This window comes from Vombatus ursinus, unplaced genomic scaffold (assembly GCF_900497805.2).
Source record: "Vombatus ursinus unplaced genomic scaffold, bare-nosed wombat genome assembly UNPS02014821.1, whole genome shotgun sequence".
Lineage (NCBI taxonomy): Eukaryota > Metazoa > Chordata > Mammalia > Diprotodontia > Vombatidae > Vombatus > Vombatus ursinus.
In genome coordinates this window covers 19,125,712-19,147,786 of record NW_020954599.1, presented here as the reverse complement: position 1 = coordinate 19,147,786, position 22,075 = coordinate 19,125,712, and the positions used below count along the sequence as shown (strand labels likewise).

General features: G+C 35.5%; 1 protein-coding gene across 1 annotated transcript in view; it reads left to right on the top strand.

The window, feature by feature from the left end:
- Nucleotides 1–22,075, top strand: part of ZGRF1 (zinc finger GRF-type containing 1) — a 76,379-nt gene that overhangs the window by 17,277 nt on the left and 37,027 nt on the right. The window contains exons 8-11 of the mRNA XM_027837542.1: nucleotides 1,306–1,368; nucleotides 9,386–9,469; nucleotides 19,090–19,195; nucleotides 19,277–19,380. Coding sequence (XP_027693343.1) covers nucleotides 1,306–1,368; nucleotides 9,386–9,469; nucleotides 19,090–19,195; nucleotides 19,277–19,380 — 357 coding nt within the window. The remainder of the gene's footprint in view (nucleotides 1–1,305; nucleotides 1,369–9,385; nucleotides 9,470–19,089; nucleotides 19,196–19,276; nucleotides 19,381–22,075) is intronic.

The window sequence follows — 22,075 nt, the reverse complement described above, 5'->3', positions numbered from 1 at the left end:
CATACACATACACACATACACACTTACATATATATGTATGTGTGTGTATTTATGTTTATATGTATATATACATACAATGCATACATATATAAATACATGTATGTATATATACATATAAACATAAATATAAATATGTGTGTATTTATGTTTATATATGTATATATAGGCATATATGTGGTGTGTGTGTGTGTGTGTGTATGTATATATGATGAGGGAAAGAAATCTATTCGAGGTATAGAGGAGGGCATGAGCAAAGGCAGATAGAAAGCCATTAACGGAACATATATTAAAAATATATATTAACATAGTATATAATAATATTACATAATATAAAATGTGTATCATTTTATATAACATAGTTACGTATAATCTATATTTTGTATAATATATAATGTTATATACATATCACATATAACATATCATTACATATTATCTATGTTTCTCTGTCTATTTATCTGTCCATCCATCTATCTATCTGTATTCTGTTAATGATTTTCACACCTCTGTCTTTGCTCATGCCCTCGTCCATGCTTGGGATGGATTCCCTTCCCCCATCTTTACCTCCACATGTTGAAGTCCTGCTGTTCCTTTAAGGCAACCTCAGATGCTACCTTATCTGAATCCATACCCCTTTGATGGCCTGTGTTATATTTGTTTTTATATTCCCTGCACGTCTCACAGTACCTTGCACATAGTAGATAGGTAATATTCCTTGTTGCATTCAGCAGAGTGCTTTGAACATAAAACACACTTGATCGATATTTGTTGTATTTGTCGAATTAATTTTATCAATGAAGGGTCACATGTGTGACTTGCTTAGTTTGTTTAGTGGAATATTTGGGAGTAAGAGTCACTACATTGCTTTTTTATGAAACTGCTTCTAGTATTTTATATACTTTAAAAGTATTCATTTTCCATTTATGCTCTTCATATTATTTCCTTTTCCAATCTATTTTCTTCAAAAATACTTATATCAATTTGTCTGAATTTTCATATTATTTCACTGTTGCCTTTATTTAGAAATTTATTGATAACTTGTTTTTTCATCACCTACATTTCCCACAATATCCCTTTCCACCTCAACATTCCTAAATGAAAACCCTTCAAGAAATTTATCATACTATTTTCTCTATATATTTTTAGTTATATCTTTTAAACTTTTAAAAATGTATCTTTTAAAATGTTTCTTTAATGTGAATTGACTGCATTTGATAATTTTCATACTTTTATATTAGGATATAAATCAAATTATTACTATTTTTTGGAAATATGTGGATTTTTAAAAATTAATTATCTATCCATAAGGTGCTGCAAGAAAACCAAGATGAAATTTCAGCTGTACCTAATGGATCATTTGAATCATTGCAGGTGGGTCATCTTTCAAATTACAATTTAACCAAATGTTATACATCCAAATTCAGGAATAGCATAGATTTTAAATAAAGTTTTTGGTTTCTTTTTGCAAACATTCCATACTATTTCTAATTTACTTATTTCACCAATTTAGATATCATGTTACAAATTTACCATGTCAGTAAAGTTGCTTGATAATATTTGTCATGTTAAAATGAAGGGCCTTAATTTTAAAGATAGTTTTATATACTTATTAAAGTGATCTGGAGATATGGTGTCACTGACAACAATGCGTGCAGATATAACTAGTATAAAACTGAAGTGATCTTGTGAATTTTTAAAGGGAAATTTTATCTTATTTTCCCCATTCCACACAGGAGTGTGACAGAGGTAGAAATTTAAATGCTAAGTTCTCCAGTAACTGTTTGCAAAGGCACCTTCCAGCTAACACCTTTTTTCAACATACTTTTTGAGGAGAGAGCAAAGGTGGTGAAGAAAAGGCAAGAACTTGCCTGAGTTCTCCCAAATTCCCCTCCAAACAACTTTAAATAATACCTCAAAACAAAGTCTGGAGTGGCGGGGTGAAACAGCTTTCCAGTTCATGATCACTTAGAAGGTTGGCAGGAAAGGTCTGTCACATAGGGATGCGAGTGGCGCTTAGTCTAGCTCAGGCTGCTTTGGTATAGGTTGAGCCACAGGAAACCAGCAGCAGGCCTTGGGGGGGGAGGTGACTGAATCAACTGCAACAGCAGCTGCTTCTGGAGCTCTCAGCCCACAGATGGTAAGGGGTCAGACAATTGGTCAGAAGGATATTACAAGAGTCCCTTTGCTGGCCCTGGGTGCAGGACTCTGTTGCATTGCCCATACTTGAATCCAAGTCACAGTCTGGGGTAGCAGTCTCAGAGTGAGGAGGAGCGCTAACACAGCAGAGGTTGTTGCCACAGGGGAGCAGGCACCCTGGTCACAATTCTAGGGCAGAAAGAGTGCTTGTGGTTGCTCACAGACCAGAGCACAGGCCAGGAGAGTGGTAAACCCACTCTCCTTAGATCATACAGCCTTGGAAGAACTGAAAGCTTACAGACCCCCAGAACTAGCTCTGAAAAAAGCTGTACAAAAAAAAAAAACTTGGGATGGTGTCCTCTGCACCCCAGGAGCAGAGCTTAAATGTAATATAAGCTAAAAGTCAAGAAAGAGTCTGAAAAAAGTGAACAAACGAACAAAAAAGATTCTGACCATTGAAAGTTACTATGGTGGCAGGGAAGACCAAAACACAAACACAGAAGAAGACAACAGTCAAAGCTGCTACGTCCAAAGCCTGCATGAAAAATATGAATTGGCCTTAGGCCCAAAAAGAATTCCAGGAAGAGCTCAAAATGGATTTTAAAAATCAAATAAGAGATAGAGGAAAAATTGGGAAAATGACAGTGTTGCAAGACAATCATGAAAAAAGAGTCAACAGCTTGGTAAAAAAGGCACAAAAAAAAATGTGAAGAAAATAACACCTTAAAAAACAGAATAGGCCAAATGGTAAAAGAGGCACAAAAATCCAGTGAAGAGAAGAACTTAAAGTGCAGAATTGGCCCCATAGAAAAGGAGGTACAAAAGCTCAATGAGGAAAATAGTTCTTTAAAAATTAGAATTGGACAAGTGGAAGCTAATGAGTCCATGAGACATCATGAAACAGTGTTGTTGTTTGTCCTTCCTTCTGGAAGTGGACCATGTTATCAGGAAGGTGATGCCATGACTTGCAGGTGAATTGGATTTAAGTGAGGGAGGGCTGTGCAAAGGCACAAGCTTCACTTTTTCCTCCAGAGCCATCTGGATCCAGTGGCAGGACATAAATCAGGATGACTGGAGATGGCCCCCCCTCAAGAAGCAATAAAACAAAATCAAAAGAATGGGAAAAATAGAAGAAAATGTGAAATATCTCATTGGAAAATAAATCCAGGAGAGATAATTTAAGAATTATTGGACTACCTGAAAACCATGATCAGAAAAAGAGCTTAGAAATCATCTTTCAAGAAATTAGTAAGGAAAACTTCCCTGATATTCTAGAACCAGAGGGTGAAATAGAAATTGAAAGAACCCATTAATCACCTCCTGAAAAAGATCCCAAAAAGGAAACTCCCAGGAATATTATAGCCAAATTCCAGAGCTCGCAGGTTAGGGAGAAAGTATTGCAAGCAGCAGAAAGAAACAATGCAGATATCATGGAGTCACAGTCTAGATAATACAAGATTTAGAAACTTCTACATTAAAGGATCAAAGGGCTTGGAATATAATATTCTAGAGGGAAAAGGAGTTACGATTACAACCAGGAGTCACCTACCCAGCAAAACTGAGTATAATCCTTCAAGGGGGAAAAATGCACATTCAATGATACATAGGACTTTCAAGTATTCTTGATGGAAAGACCAGAGCATAATAGAAAACTTGACTTTCAAATACAAGAGTCAAGAGAAGCATAAAAAGGTAAACACAAAAGAGAAATCATAAGGAATTCAGTGATGTTAAACCATTTATACTCCTACATGGGAAGATGATACTGCTAAGAATTTTCTTATTATTAGGGCAGTCAGAAGGAGGTATATGTAGACAGAGGGCGTGGGTGTGAGTTGAATATGGTGGGATGATGCCTAAAAAAGTTAAATTAAGGGGTAAGAGAGAAATGTACTGGGAGGAGGGGGAAGGGAGAGGTAGAATGGAGTAAATTATCTCAAATAAAAGAGGCACAAAAGAGCTTTTACAGTGGAGGGGGAGAAGGGGGAAATAATAGGCAGGAGCACTTGAACCTTACTCTCATCAGATTTGGCTCAAAGAGGGAATAACATACACATTCAGTTTGGTCTAGAAATCTATCTTCCTGTATAGGAATACTCTATAGGAAAGTAAGAAGAGGAGGAGGATTGACAAAAGGGGGATTGTGGGAGGTGGTAGTCAGAAGCAAAACACTTTTGAGGATGGACAGGGTGACAGGAGAGAGAGTAGAATAAATGGGGAGAAAATAGGATGGAGGGAAATGTGCAGTGATCATAACCAAAAAAAATGATAGCAAGTATCTTATACCTCATTTTTCGAACTGAGAGCTGAGTCAAATTTATAAGAACAAGAACCATTCTTCAGTTGATAAGTGGTCAGAGGGTATGAACAAACACTTTTCAGATGAAGAAATCAAAGCTATCTATAGTCATATGAAAAAAATACTCCAAATCACTATTAATTAGAGAAGTGCAATTTAAAACACCTCTGAGGTACCATTCCACACCTATCAGATTGGCTACTATGACAGAAAATAAAAATGTAAATGTTGGATGGGATGTGGGAAAATTGAGACACTAAAGCATTGTTGGTAGAGTTGTGAACTGATTCAACCATTCTGGAGAGCAATTTGGAACTATGCCCAAAGGGCTATAAAACTGTAAATACCCTTTGACCCAGCAACCACTACTAGGTTTATATCCCAAAGAGATTTAAAAAAAAAAAAAAAAGGAAAAGGACCCATATGTACAAAAATATTCATAGCAACTCTTTTAGTGATGGCAAGGAATTGGAAATTGAGGGATGCCCATCAATTGGGGAATGGCTGAACAAGTTGTGGTATATGATTGTGATGGAATACTATTGTGCTATAAGAACTAACAAGCAGGATGCTTTCAGGAAAAACCTGGAAAGACTTACGTGAACTGATACAAAGTGAAGTGAGCAGAACCAGGAGAACAGTGTACACAGTAACAGCAATGTTGTATGATGATCAGAGCGAATGATGTAACTCTTCTTAGCAATACAATGATCCAAGATCCTAAGGACTTACGACAAAAAATTGCTTTCCATCTCCAGAGAAAGGACTGATGGAGTCTGAATATAGATCAAAGCATACTTTTTTTTACTTTATTTTTCTTGGTTTTTTCTTTGTTTCTTTTACAACATAACTAATATGGATATGTTTTGCATGACTGTACATGTATAACCTGTGTCAAAGTGCTTTCCTTCTCAGTAGAGGGAGGGAGGAAGGGAGGGAGAGAGGGAGAGAATTGGAAACTCAAAGTTTTAAAAAATGAATGTAAAAAATTGTTTTTTACATGTAATTGGGGGAAAATAAAATTTTTAAAATTTTTAAAGAATATCCTCTTCATGTGCATTGGGGAGCCCTTCTCATTTCTTGTGACCCCCAAGAACTGCTTGGATGGTAGTTATCCCTTTTGATATTATAATAATAAGGCACTATCTGAAGAAATGTATGGTACTTCCACCTTTATATGTTGAACAATATTTATCTATCTTAGTAGTCTATTTTATGCCTATTTTAATTTGTTATACTTGAAAAACTCAGTAACTTCCTTTCACAAATATAGTTTAGATAAGAAAGTGATTATTCTGACATGAATAAATAACCTTGATAAGTTAAATGTGACTATTGTCTTATATTTTACATTGCAAGAAAGATGATTATTAAACCTAGAAAAAGATTTTAACTATTCTCTTTTAGTTTTTTTCTTCTTTAAAAAAAAAAATTCTCCCAATCTACATGCATGATAGATTTGGTGGTTGACAAGGTATATACTTAACAATTTATGATTGTATTAAGGTAACAGTCACATAAATGTGAAAATTGGGATTTTCTTTTTTTCCCCCCCAAAAAAATTCCAAAAGTTTATACTATGACTTTTCAAATTACCAAAATGCTTGACAGCTTAAACTATCTCTCCCAAACCACCATATTGCAGCAAGATATATAAGTAGTTCTTTGTAATGCTGCCTTAAAATGTTTTGTCAAAACCATAGATGATCCTATTGGAACATACCAGAGGTATTGAAATAGCCCAAGATGTCTTTAACCATATGCTTTACAAATAATTCTTGTGCACAAATTTTCATTGTATTTAATTCCCGATTTGGTGCTTCTCCCTGTGAGACAAACTCACAATCACCCACCCACAATTGTGGACAGCTCTAGCATTTTATTTAACATTTTCTTGTGAAAACACCAGAGAAGAGGTTCATCTGCTAACCAAGAGTAGTTATGTTACAGACATCCCTCCTCAAAGGCTTTCTTAATGTTTCGAGTAAGCTGCTTATCTTTTTCCCTTGCCTTATGTGAATTTTTAATGCATGAGGAACACTGGAATCTAAATTGATCTTTCTCCCTTTATGAAATATGCAGCAGAAATGTGATACATAAAAACACTTTACACACACAAAAGTGAATTCACCAATTCCAAACTCATCAGTTTTTGAGAACCAACCACAAAATCAGTGGACACAAGCCAATCCCCCTCTATAAACTACATGAAAGAGATGAGACTGAGTTTCAGATCAACACTTTGCAGAACCATCTCCCCATCAATTGTGCTTAGTGCAATAAACTTCCCATTTACTCTTAATTCCCTTTATCTGAACCCAAACAAGACTTGTGTTCCTTAAATACCATTATAAACTTCATGATTTTCACCAATCAGTATGCCTGTTTCCATGAGAAACCAGAAACTTCTACTTGTTTAATTTTTTTCTTCTTTTATATTGTACAATTTTGTGACATGTGCTGGACCCCCAGCCTTACTGTAAAAATGACAGAAAAACCATCCAGCCACAGGTTGAATGTTTTCCATTAAGTTTTCTAACTGTAGTTCCTAATCACCCAACATCCTCTTGAAGTGCCAGATATAACTGGCAGTGGCCCTGACAGTGAATTTCAGACCTCTGGCTTTTTGAGTAATGGAACTGTACCCAGTGCTTGGCAAAAGCTTGACTTTTCAGGGCATGCTGTGCTAATGGTGGCACTTGTCCAGAGCTAGTACATCCCTTTGAGATTAGGGAACTCTAAAAATATCAGTGAGAGAACTGAAAATCAGGATTTTCTAGCAAGGATTTGGTTATCAGTTAGTGAAGAACTTAACAAATCTGAACTTAAGTTCTTTGTGGCACCTAGCAATTTCAATGTCATGACTAGTATCTTTGGTGCAATTTTACCCCAAACTATACACGTGTACTTTATTCTCTGTGTGTTTCTGATGTGCTCTTATTTTATTGCCACAGTAAGTTGGGGAAGAAAATTTGCAGCCTGAACTATGCCACTCTATAGAGAGAGTTACATGCATCAGTCTCGGGCTGTGTTTTTTTATTTTCTATTAAGTGCTCCAGCTCAGAGTTGGATTCTTTTAATAGAGTAGAGGAGGCAGAGTGAGAGGCAGACAATAAGGACAGTAATGAGAGCCACCAGGACTTCCTCCTTCTTTCCTTGATATGTTTGGCTCAGGAAGTATCTTGGCCATATTCTTTGAACCTTCCTAGAGGATTCTTCAAGACCCTTGTGTTAGAGCAGATATGATTCTAGTTTGGGTCTCAACCTGAGATTTGAAATCCATGTTCTACAGAAACAAGTTGTTCTCCAGTTTTACTTTCCATTCTTTGAAAGCTGAAAATTTCAACTATTGTCTAAATTTCTGGACTGGCTCCTGGATTAAAAGTTGTTGAAAGAATGCTAGAGTTTGAATCAGAGACCTGGCTCCTTTCCTTCGGGTTACTTTGGCACTTTGAAGGAAAGATCTATAGTTTCATTTGTGTACTTATGTTTTCCACTTATGCATAACCCAGCCACTCCAGGTAACTGAAAAATTTGTCACCTAGTGGCCTCAATCTGGCAATTAGAAGGCTATACGTTTATTTTTATCTAGAAAATTCACTTATTTTATTATTATTTTTTACTAATTTATTTATTTTGATTTATCAACAATCACTTCCACAAACTTTTGAGTTTTAAATTTTTCTCCCCTTCCCTCTCCCCATCCCTTCCCAAGATGGTGTGCAATCTGATATAGGCTATACATATACATTCCTATTAAACATATTTTCACATTAGTGATGTTGTAAGTAAGAATTAGAACCAATAGGAGGAACCAGTATAAAGAGGAAACAAAACAAAGCAGAAGAAAAAAAATAGCAAACAGTAAGCTTTGATCTGCATTGAAACTCCATAGTTCTTTCTTTGGGTGTGGATAGCATTTTCAGTCATGAGACTTTTGGAGATGTCTTAGGTGAAGGCTATCAGTTGACAGACTTTTTTGTTTCTTTTGCCAGGCCTGTCCTTGAAACCTTCCAGGATTATTAAAGAGATAACTTGGCTTGTACTGTACTGATACAGCCTTCAAAAACTCGAGTTCACTTCCATTCCACAATTAGGTACCAGAATAGGACATTACTATACTCATCTGTACATTTGGGATAATACTTACCAGATCTACTTCACAGGGTTGTTGTGGTGAATGTGCTTTGTAAACAGAATCACAAAATTTGAGAGTTAGAAAGGACCTCCATGGCTATTTAGTCCAACGTATACCTGAAAGGAATTCCCATTATAATATATCTGGCCAGTGGTCATCCAGCCTCTGTCTGAAATCCTCCAATAAAGGAAAAACCACTGCATGTTGAAGCAATCTAGTTTGCTTTCAGATTGCTCTGTTAGTAGTTGTTAGGTCAAGCTTACTTTTGCCTCTTTGCCATTTCCATTGATTATTCCTGGCTTTCCTCTCTGGGACCAAACAAATCTAATCACTCTTGTACATGAGAGATGGTCCTTCCTTCAAATACATAGGCATCATGTTTCCCTTTAGCTTTGAGGCTAAACATCCCTTGCTCCTTCAATTGAATCTCATGAAGCATTTACTCAAAGCCCTTCACTATACTGCTTGCCATTTTCTGGATCTTTTTATAAGGTGAGAACCAGCTTTGGAGTCAGGAAGACCCAAGTTTCAGCCTTGCCTCTGACACCTTCTGGCTATATGATACTGGTCGAATCACTTAAACTTTCACTGTTCTAAGCAACTCTAGACTCCAACTCTAAGACTTGTAGAAGAGTTGGTGATCTGCTTTGGTGAAGGCAGTTTCCTCATTAGGAACTCCTTATACTAATGAAATCACGAGTATAGACCTTGTTTCACCTCCCCATCACAATAAATAAATCAAATATCATGAATTAATCAAGGCCTGACATATACTCCAGATTCTAGCTAACATGTTTATTGGTATTTTCTTTCAGTCTTCTTCCTTGAAAGATGAAGAAGAGAATGCTTTTGTAGCTTTCATACCTAAGGAAAAAGAGAGGAAGTCCTGCAAACCTAAGGTACAAATTATGAAGAACTATTCAAATCACATTGTTGTTTTCCAGACATCTCCTGACATTTGTCCCTGCCATCAGTTCTGCTAGTCAGAATGCCATTGACCAAAATGACATAATATCATTTAAAAAGTGATAAGAATATTTTATGACCATTTCTTTTTTTATGTTGAAGTCTTCCTTTTTAGTAGTTAGTTCATGCATATTGTATCTGCCAGCTCTATCAGAGGAATACAAGATAGCAAAAATGCAGTGGAGAACTGGCCTCAGAGTCAGAAGACTTGAAGGCAGGGCCTGCCTCTTAACTCATACTGGCTGTGTGACCCTAGGCAGGTTACCTATCCCCTCTGTGTGCCAGGCAATCTCTATAGGATGCAGAACAGTCTATGATCTGCATTATAGAGAAAGATCCTCCTCACTGGAGCTTGCTATATTGATGAAATCACAAGTGTAGTTATTAAAAAATCAGATACTTTTCCTAATAGCATAGCATATTTTATATATAAAGTTTTTCTCTTTTTTGAAGTAACACAAAATAGAGATAATTAGTGAACAAGATCTATGCATCTGTATAGATTGGGGCTCTTAGGATGTATTAACTTGTTTTAAAAAATATTTTAGTAACTTTGAGAATAATTGGTTTTCTTTGTCATCCTGCATATTTTATATGTTTAAACATGTTATTCTGAGAAGGAAGGGTGTTGATAGACTTCACCTGACTGCCAGAGGGGTCCATGATATAAAAAAAAGTTAAGAACCCTTGGTATAGACTTTCCTCTGTGTCTAGAATGTATTTCCACTCATTTTAATCTTTCTCTTTGGTCCAGCTCAGAGGCTATTTCCTCCGTGAAGCCTTACTTAAATCTCCATCTAGAAATGATCCGGTATCACCAATTTTTCATCCTTTTGTGATCGACCTCTCTTATATACATTTCACATTCAAACTTTTGTTATAGTTTATTTGTGTCTCATCCCTTTACTAGAGTGAAAATTTCTGGAGACTGTGGTCTCTATCATCTTTCATCTTTTATCTAAGTAGGCACATGTCATGCTATTGGATACAGCCCTTTGAAAGAGATAATCTAACTATACAAATTGGAAAAATAGTATTTGAAAATAAAGTTTAAACTAAAACCTTTTTCTCGCCCTAGATTGCTGAGCACATGGCCAAGCAAAACAAATTCCCACACTGACCAAGTCAAAAACATAGGTTTCATTCCTCACTTTGAGTCTATTACCCTTCCCTGTCAGAAGTTAGTTAGCATGTTTTATCATGAGTCCTGGATTTTGTTGTTACTGTACAAGTTGTTCTTCTGGTTCTGCTTACTTCACTCTGCATCAGTTCATGCAAGGCTTCTCAGGTTTCTTTGAAACAGTCCCTTCGGTCATTTCTTCAGTAAGTTCCTATGCAGTCATTCTCCAGTTGACATTTGCCCTCTTAGATTTCAGTTCTTTGCCACTTCAAAAAGAGCTTCTACAAATATTTTTGTACGTATGGGTCCTTTTCCTTTCATCGAATATTATTGATGGCCTTCCACTGTTCTCTTAATATTTCATGGTCTCTAATACTACACTCAGGTTTTTCATCCCTTCCTCTTACTAAGCAGCTAGCCCTCCATTTCCAGTCATCCATATCCTTGATGATACTTTTTTCATCATTTCCTGTATGTAAGACGTCACTGGCAATTTTATGTTCCCCTTGGATATGTCAAGAGTCTTGACAAAGTTCAGCTGAACTTCTGATTCTTTTGAAATGGTGATTATCCATAATTTGTAGACATGTAATGTTATCGGGAGAATAACTGGTGTTGAAAAGTTGAACTTTTGCTGCAAAGAGCTGCTTGCAATGGAAGTATTACACAATTTCCCCAAGGCACTAGAGCTTGAGCTCTTTCTGTTTTGTTCTGGTCCCATCACATTGTCTTTTAGTATCTACCTAAGGTATACTTCTATGTAGATATATCTTGTATTTCTCTTTCTCTCACCATGTATCTTGTATGTCTGTCATATGATAGATCATATATATTTGTGTGTATGTATGTATATTTGTGTGTATATATGTATGTGTATACATACATACATACGCATACATATGGAGGAGGAGAGGAAATAACTCAATAGGCAGCCCACCCAACCACATGTTATTGGCAAACAGTATTTTTCATATGCTATTTTTCCAATTTGTATAGTTGGATTATCTCTTTCAAATGGCTGTTCCCATTAAATTATGAGCTTCTTGAGGGCAGGAACTGTTTTTTCCAGTTTTTGTTTTTAACATCCTCATTGTTTAGCACAGTACCTGGCATAGAGTAGTAGGCACTTAGCAAATGCTCATTGACTTACCAACTTTGCATCTCACTAAGATGCTTCTGTGTTGTTCTGGACACTGATGTACAATGTGGTTTGCATACATCAGCATTTAGAGAGCCTTACCAGGAATTATTCTTCTATTTGGAATTTCTATAATACCCTCCATGATACTGATGAATATCTATAGGCAAGCATAAGTCTCCTTATTTGTCATATGTCTCACTGAACAAGTAACCTTTATGGTCATATCTGTCACAGAATCTTACATGATTTTAATATGAATGTGAAAGATACTTTGAGGAGAAACTTGTGACTGTTTAGTTCTACTAGATTAAATGCTATTTTAAAATAGCATTGAAGAAAATAGCATAATCTTCTATTCTCTTTTTTACTACTTTGATTGTGGGGAAATAAAGTTGTGATTTGCTATAGAAAACCATCCTCCTAGTTCCCATGTTTGTTTGTTTTTTTAAAAACATACTCTCAATGAGTACATAGATAATTTTAAAATCTTTTTATAGACATGAAACAGGTGTTGCTATATGTGTTTTTTTTGGGGGGGGGTTGAAGTACTCTTCCATACTTTGAGATGCTATTAAAAATGATTTCTGAGTGTTTTTTTTTTCATGTATTTATAAGGTCCAACTGCTTTTCTTAATTTCCTTTCCTTAAATTCCAGTGCCGCTTTTCTATACAGTACATTGATTACTGAGGGGGGAAAGTCCAAATTTGGTGATTCTACTGTTACCGCTAATGTGAATAAATGACTGTAGTAACATTGGCAGATCTGGTCCGTTTCACATTCATCCTCTTCCTTTCAATTTCATTTTTAAAAGATGCTCTCAAGATGACTGGAGTCAGCTGATTCTCTAGGTTCATTTTCTTCCTCATTTGTTTTTTTCTTATAAGGCAGTACTCTTTGTAATCTTCCTTCTTCTCCTCAGTAGTATTTGGCACATAAACTCAAACTTTAAACGTGAATTGCCCTTGGCTGCTCAGTTTTTCTCTTAATAAGGAGCTCGGTTGTCTTTTGATTGGAGCAGTTTCTGGGTTCTTCTGATTTCTTTGTAGTGACTGTTTTTCATTTGTTAAACTTTTCATATAAATGGTGGTGTCTTTTGTCCATTTCCCTTTTTTAGAGCTTATTTAGACAGGTTATATTGGAGTTATGATAATGACACATGCTGTCTTCTCCCTCTTTTTTGTTGTTCAGTCATTTCAATGATGTCCGACTCTTTGTGGCCGCATTTGGCGTTTTCTTAGCAAAAATATTGGGGTGATTTGCCATTTCCTTCTCCAGCTTATTTTGCAGACGACACAACTAAGGCAAACAGGATTAAGTGATTTGCCCAGTGTCACACAGCAAGTAAGTATCCGAGGCCAGATTTGAGCTTAGAAAGATGAGTCAGGCCTGATGCTCTATCCACTGCACTACCTAGCTTCCCCCTTCCTATCTTTAACCTTTCATTAATTTGGTGTTGTTTTTTATCTTTGCTCTAACCATTGCATGATCTGACTACTCAGATGATTCCATTCAACTTATTTTATAAAAAATGTATTGATGCTTTAAAAAAAAAAAATCACTGTCAGAGGTGATAGGTTAAAATGCAGAATAAGGCACATTTTAGAACATGGCCAATGTGGGAATTTGTTTTACTTGTCTATGCTTTTTTGTTACGAGGGTCCAATACAATCCAATAAACATTTATTAAGTATCTTCTATGTGCCAGGCACTATGCTAAATAGTGGGAATACAATTAATAAAAAGATAGACCAGGGTCTTGTTTGTCTTTTTTTCCCTAACATTTTGTAATTGAAAATATAAAATGTAATTGAAAAAATAAGCATCACTTTCACTTCCCAGTGACTTTCTTCTCCCTCCAAGCAGAACTCTCCTTTTTAACAAACATATATTATTAAAACAAATCAACGCATTGGACGTGTTTGAAAATGTGTACTTCATTCCACAGCTATAGTATACCATCTCTCTGCCAAGTGATGGGAGGTGTGCTTTACCATTAATCCTTTGAAGTCACTATTGGTCACTGAATTGATTAGAATTCTTATATCTGTATTGCAGTCGAGCAGTTATATCTCTGGTATAGAGACTGGATAACTTGGGAGCTTTATAAACCTTAACTGTAGGCAATGACCTATAAATCAATTGTTAATACATTCAGTTGTGATGGGGGCAGAAGTTAAGTAGATTTCTGGCTTTAGGATACAATTCTATTCCTAGAGCCCATTAGGAATTTGGAACATGTCCTTTGGGGGAAAACAGAAGGCTCTTTTCCTATGTGGATTTTAAAAATATATATTTCCTAGTACAATAGAGTAAAAGCAAGTATTTTAACAGGTAAGAGAATGTGATTTATCTTTCTTTATGCTCAAAAGAAAATCTTCCTCAGTAGTTGCCTGTATAGCATATTAGGGGTCTTATTTTCCTTTTAAATTTGTGGTTTAGAATTTCTATGTTAAATTTTAGTAAATCTTTATTCGTTGTTTTGTGAATTTGTTATTTAGAAATAAATCCTTTATATTTCCCTTTAAATATCATAGGTAAAATGTCAGGATTTAGAACTGGAAGGACCATTGGAGATCATCTAACCAAACTCCTTATTTTATAAATAAGAAAACTGAGGACCACTGAGGGAAGTGATTTGCCCAAGGTCACAGGATAGTGAGTAGCAGAGAATTCAGACAGGTCCTCTGATTCTAAATCTAGTGTTCTTTCTCCTGCATCTTGCTGCCTCTCTTTGTTAGTTTCTTACAGAATGGAAAAAAGTGATTATCTGATATATAATACTGGGACCTCCATGAGGGCAGCAGAGAAAGGCTCAGAGTCAGCAAACAGTCCTTAAGGATAGAAGAGATACAGGAACCTTCGTGGTATTTCCATTCTAACCTTTGCCCCCAAAGCATCAGTCTGTTCCTTCTGTTAGCAGCCAGGCCACTCTCCCTCTCCCTCCCTACCCCACAGCTTGGTTCTTATTTTGCCTATAAGTGTTCAGAACTCTTTGCAAAACAAAACACACAGGATTAGTTGGCCCTGTTGTTCATTGTTTAGTTATTCTTCATAACTTTCGGGAATTTGTCTATTATAGATCTTGAAGATTTGCTCTATGTATTCTAGAGGAAACCAGAACAATTAATGCCTCTTATATTTAGTTTCCTTTTTTAATTTATATTTTAGTTATTCTCTATTTATACTTTAGGATAAACTAGCAAATATTTCCTGGGTTTTAAGATTTGAGTAATTTGGCAATTGCTATTCTAGTAATAGATAAGAATCAATGCCTTGGTGATTATTCACCCTAGATGACATTTTATAGAAAACCAAGCTATGTATTTTCTAAATAGGTATTATAAATGGATTCTTCTTCCATATGCATTTTAAATATTTTCATTTTTGATGTGTTTCTAGCCAGTTGAGTTTCAGGGGCACCGAGTGGCAGGATCAGCTTCTAGTGAGGTAATGGTCAGAGGACCCTGCTCCCAGCTGGAGTGGAATCACTATCCAGATAGTGTGGAGTACGAGAGCTTCACAGAAGGGCCTTGCTTTTTAACACCAAAGTTGCCTAGTAATTGTATGATGACTGACTTCTCACAGGTAAAAAGATTTCTTATGCTTGCATCTCAGCACATCATTTTTCCTTATTCTAACACCATGTATTTCATCCCATGTATTTATAGATGTATAGGATGTATTTCATTCTATGAAGAAAGTAATGCTAGCAAAAGTAATTGTAGAGTTGAATCAAAGAACATTGACAGAAAACTTCAGATAACAATAATTAGGATTTAAAAATATCATTTAAAAAATCATTTTTTAGGAACAAGTATTCAAAGAATTGTTACTTTCTGCATAAAAGAATAGTAATTAATGAAAAAGGTACTTGGTCCGTTAGAGAAAATGCTCACAATTTTAAGAAGGAATGCAAATTCATAAAGGTCCGCAGAGTAATGCCTCTCACCATGGAAAGTCTATATGCATGTTAATAGATGTGTTAGTAGAAAAAGTCTGATCCAGAATTGTAAATAACTTCAGAGTTTAGTCTCTTGAAATGAACCCCAAATTGAAATACAGCCAGCTCTTGATTTCGAACATCTCCATTCTGTTTTAGAGCTTCTTGCACTTACTATACAATTAGGCAATTAAGAGTCAAACCTTCATTGGTAAGGGTGATAGTCTATATGTTTAAGTGTATGTATATATATGTCAGTGACTTTTTTCTGAGTATGTTTGTCAAATGTGTCTCACATATACCATTTGAAGGCAGATTATTATAATTGTACCTAACATTTATATTACATGTAATGCTTTTCGAAGATTTTCTCTATTATGTCATTTATCCTCTTTAAATCCTTCATGGTAAGTAGGACAGATGTTATCCCCATTTAATGGACACAGACACTGATATACAGAGAACTGAAATAGATTGCCCCATATCAGCAATACTGCCACAAATAGAATTGAGTTTTCCTGACTTCTAATATAGTTCTCTTTCCATATACACTATGTTTCCTTGGTTGAATCTATTACTGTTTTTTCCTGTTAATCTTTAACAGGAGCTAGTGATTTCTCTGAAATTTTCAGGAGAAATAATTTGTTATTATGAATCCTGGGTCTCTGTATCTCCTACTTTCACAAAAACATGTTAAAAATTTATTAAGTCTGCTGCTTCTGGCCATCTTATTTTTTAAAAATTTATTTTATTCTTTCACTTAAAATTTTTATTTTTTATCTCTCCCACCTGTACCTCCATTTATCATTTGCACTGTGATAAACGATGGACATTGGACAAAAGTAAACAAAAGAGGGGGTTCTCCCCCCTTGAAAAATAAAAATCCTTGTTAACAAATACACGTAGTTAAAGAAAACAAATTCCCACATTGGCCCATGTCCAAAAATTTATATTCCAAATATATGTCCAAATAAATATATTTTGTTCTTTGAGTCCATCACCTGCTTGTCAGGAGGTTGGTAGAATGCTTTCTAATTGCTTCTCTAAAATCTTGCTTGAGAATTGTGTTCATCAGAGTCCATGAATCTTTCAAAATTCTTTGTCTTTACAGTGTTGTTGCTAGCTTATAAATTGTTCTTGTGGTTCTATTTTACTCTGCATGAGTTCATACAAGTCTTCCCAGATCTCTTTGGAACCATCCCTTCAATCATTTTTGTGGTATTCTATTATATTCATATACCTTAATTTTTTCAGCCATTCCCAAGTTGATGCCCTCCACCTTAGTTTTCAGTTCTTTGCAGCTGCAAAAAGCTGCTTTAAATATTTTGGTATATATGGATCCATTTCCTTGTTATTTCCTCTCTTTGGAGTGTAGACCTATGAGTGGTATTGCTGGATCAAAGAGTATACACAGTTCATTAAGTTTTTGGTTCTAGATTGTTTTCCAGAATGGTTGGACCAATTCAAAGCTCTACAAATAATATTAATATGCCTGTTTTCCCATAGCCGCTCCAACATTTGTCATTTTTCCTTTCTTGTCCACCTTGCCAATCTGAATACTGTGAAGTAGAACCTTAGACTTGCTTGATTTGCTTGGTTTTTTACATATCAAAGTGATTTGAAGTATTTTTTCATTTGACTGTTGAAAGCTTGGATTTCTTCCTGAGAAACTCACTGTACATATCCTTTGATCTTTTATCGTTTGGACAATGGCTTTTACTCTTATGAATTTGAATTAATTCCTTAGACATCTTGGAAATGAAACCCTTTCAGAAAACATTTCCACAAAGTTTTTTTTTTTCCTACCAGTTACCTATTTCCGTTATTTTATTTGCATTGGTTTTGTTTGTGCAAAACTTTTTTTAATTTCATGTAATGGGACTTGTCCATTTAATCTTTTGTGACTTTATCACCTTGTTTTCTCTGTAACTTTTCCCCAAGTCATAAATCTGAAAGGTGATTTCTTTTTCTCTCTCTCCCCCTCCTTTAATTTATTTATAATGTCTAGTCTAAATCATGTATTCATTTGGAGCTTATCTTGGTTGAGATGGTTGAAAATATAAATATGTAAGACCCCTATATTTCTCAAGTTTGGCTAACAAGTGGTATATGGAAGGTCTTACCTATGATGCCAGATATTTATCTATGAAGTTATTATTGAGCAAATAGAGGAAGCCCTTCTAAGTTGGTTTTAAAGGTGAAAACAAAAAGCACGGTACAAATAACACTTACGGGATACTTTACAATTACCTGATATATCCCTGGGGTAGTCTTGGTTTACACTCTCATGTTAACAATCCAAGGCCTTATATAGAGTTCTCCCTTACCCCCACCCCATGGTATGATGGTAAATGTTTAAATCAAGCCCTGATTTGTGGCATTTGCTGACTTCCAAGATGTAAATGTTCACAGTAAAAATTGAACAATGGTCCCCATAATCCAGTTCATGCTAGTTCCTGCACACCCTTGTAATTCTTCCCTAGGGACTCTATATTTGGAATTCTAACTCAGGTTGTCTAAGAGAAAGGGAATATATTTCTGATACACAAAGATTCTAACACATGGATAATAGCCTTACTTATTAACATAACTATGTGTGTATCCTATAGCTAAAAGTGTTAATTCATTTATGTTCTTCAGTGAGAAAGAATAGCATTTACAGTTACAAAATCCTAAGAGGCAAAATTGTATCCTTTATATACATAAGAAAGAGTATATATTTGCACAAACTGGATATTAAGCAAAGCATTGTAGTGTTTAAAGATTTGTTGGGCCCCCTGGTCGTTCACTGCTTTATGAGGTACAGATGTGTGTCATTCTATGACAATGGAAAGAGTTTGCACACTGCAAGATTACAAATCCAGACCTTCTTACCACCTGGGTCAGAGTTGGGGGGGACAGGACTCAAACTTTGCCAAGGATTGAAGTGATGTAGCATGATGGATAGGGTGCTGGATATCAGTTCTAGATCAACTCTGATACTTATTAGCTGTGTGACCATGAGAAGGCACTGAGCCTCACTTTCCTCACCTCTGAAATGGGGCTAATGATACATGAGTTCATAGAGTTCTGAGTTTCAAATGACATACATAAATGCTTTGCAAATCTTAGACTCATTATCTAAATGACAACTATTATAATTTCTTTGTTAGCAAAGTTCAGTGATTTTCATGAGATATGGTAATTTACACAAAACATTTTCTTTGCTTTTATGTGAATGATGCTCTTAATTGTCTCATATTAGAAATGATCACAGTGACATATTTGTGATTTGAAAATGTTCTTTTCGTAGCAAAAATGTTTCTTCTGTATTGTTAGTCTTAATGAGGTAAATGGATGTATATATTTAAGCCCTCAGATGGAGAAAACTTTTTGGAAAAAGGTCTAACCTTCAGGGGAGAGGATGATTTTCAAATGACAACTGACTTTATTAAGGACCCGAATGAAAATGATAGTTGTAAGTAAGATTTAACTTTCTAAATTGCCAAGTAATACTGGGGGTAGTTACTAAGTACACTTGTCTTTTTTTCCCCCACAGCAGTTTTGGATTTCCCTTTTACAGATTCTGACAATACTGTGTCATCTTATTCTTTGGACCATAATTTGAAGTTATCAGAGTGGTCCTCATGGGAAAGAAACAAGGTATAAACAGACCTTTCCTACCTTGGGGAGCTTTTTTTTTTTTTTTAACATGTTATTGTTAAAAGGATGTGGATGATACCATGTCATCTAAGATTATATTCTTGCTCTCATTAATTCCATTGTAGACAAAGGACAAAGCCGAGGCTAAACTTTGCCCTCAACTTCTAGTACCAAATTATGAAAAGGAGTGACTATATTGGATAATCGTTTGAATTAATTTAAAACTGTAATGCAGTGGACATCCCTTTCAATAGAGAATACCCAACTAAGCATGACCCTACTGGCCATGTGATATTTCTCATTTGCTCTACTTTCCAGTTTCCAAATTCCAAGTTACTGAGGTACATGATATGACCCTGCCATTTCTTTTCCATGAATTTATCATGAATTGAAATATATCACAAATGGTCTCAACATTCAGTTTTAGGAAACTAGAAAGCAAATCTAATGATAAATTAAATTTTCCCAACGGAGCTCTCCAGTTTGGATATTTCCCATTGAAAAGACAACTTTTTTTTTTTTTTGAGATTTTGCCCATGAGGCTTAGTCATTATCAGTTCTACCCACCCTTCAGGCTTTTACTGAAAGATTATCATATCAAAATGATAAAAGGTATTAAAAATTGAAATTCTGAGAACCTATTTGTACCCTCTTTACTGCCTCTTAACTAATTTTTACTCTAATTGCTATAGAATTCTATCCCATTGTTATAATTTTTCAAAAAATGTGTCTCCTTTTCAACACCTCAGTTTTTACCCCTCTGCTTATATAGGGGTGTTTAAAAGACCCATTTTTCACTTTTTTGCAAGTTTAATATCTTCATTTCTAAGTTTTGGTAGCCAGTTCATCTGGCTTTTTTAGCTCTTGTATAAACTCCTTCAGCATTTTGTCTTACCAATGTAATAATAATCCATAGCTATCTTTTTACAAATATTTTTCCATATACAAGCACCTAGTGGCAAGAGAGGATATATGGGTTACGAAAGGGCTACATTATGCTAAGAAAAAAAGGATCTGTTTTTCTGTCCTGTTTTCTGATGTTATATGACAACAAGAACAACTGCTTGATGTTCTTCATTGTAAGTTCAAAGTTCTGAATTCCCTAATTCTGAGTGAATTTCAACAACCCTCTCCTTGAGGTGTAGGGAAGCATGCGGAAGCACACTGCCTCTTCTTTTGGCAGCTTAATTTGGCTATCCCAATTCTAAATGGGTAAAATTAAGCTAATAACTAGTATATCTTTCTGCAATTGTTTTCCATATCCTCTAATCAGAGTATTGTATGTATAAAGTACGGAAGAGCTATTTTAAGGCAATTAATTTAATCACATCCTAAGACAGACAAAATAGAGTAAGAGGCAGAGAATGGACCTGTGATTTCATTGAGAATATCAGACTCCTGGGTAAGGAAATTCTCTCAACTAAAGGAGCTCAGCACTTCCTCTACAACGTTTACTCTAGAAATATAATAGAAAATTGTTATTCTTTTACTCCTTTTAGTAGTATTTATGAATTAATAGCCATTTGATTCACTATATTCTTCTTTAACACAGTAACTTGAGATGGAGTCCAGTTAAATCTGTTGGGTTCAAATCTGGCTTGGTCTGGAAAGACCATTTTAATGAGCTGTAGCCACTTAAGTCTGGACTAGCCTTGGGTAGGGTAATCCTTACCTTAGGTCTGAGGCCATCTAGAGGTTCAGGTGCTAGGTCTTAAGGGCTGCTTTATTTAGTCTATAATAAAGTGACCCAAACCCTGTTCCTGAAACCTATCCTGTCTCACTCAGGGCTCTTAGTCCACAAGATAATCTAGTAACACTTCCAATCAGACTAAATTTTTAAACACCAAGTATTTATAGAGTTCTAGATTGTAGGCCTACAGATCTAGAAATGTAAGGGACCTTCATCTAGTTCAGCCTCCTCTTGCAGAGGAGAAACAAGCCAAGAAGGCTGAAATGACTTGCCCAGTTTTACACAGCAAATTAGGGTTAATCCCCTGGTTCTCAGTTCTGTGCTTATTTCATAATTAAGCAGCAAGATTTGGTGCTAAATATGAGGGGCACAATGGAGTAAGAAATCATCTGTACGTTGGAAAAGCTTGTGTTCTAGTTGTAGAGATAGGACACAGGCAGTTAGGGAATGGTATGTGTTGGTTTATGATTAAATACTAGAATGAGGGACACTGTTGTAGGAGCTCAGAGGAAGCATTGTTAGCTGGTGTGCTATGGGAAGGTTTCTGAGAGGGTGCTTGGTATAGTGGAAATCCTTGGAATTAGAAGTTGGTCACCTGGGCTTACATCTTCTCTGCTGCTTATTACCTTTTATGACCTTGTTCAAAGCACTTAACCTGTAGGATCCTAAATTATCCTTGTCTTCAAAATGAGAAGGTTGCACTACATGATCTCAAATGGCTTTTCTAGTTCTAAATCCTATGCTCTTATACATTTTCAAGGCCACTTCCAAAACAGACCCAAATCAGATAACCCTTAGTCATTTGGGGGATTTAGCATCTGTTTACATCCTACCTTTTATTTTATGTGATTTAATGAAGCAAAGAGTTTTATCCCTATCCTATTTGGAAGGACTTTCCAGCTTCTTTTTTCCCTAAGTAATATGCATTATTAGAATTAAATATTTATCTGTGTGCACATTTAGATCGTAAAAAATAGTGACAGATTGAAAAAGAGGCAATCCAAA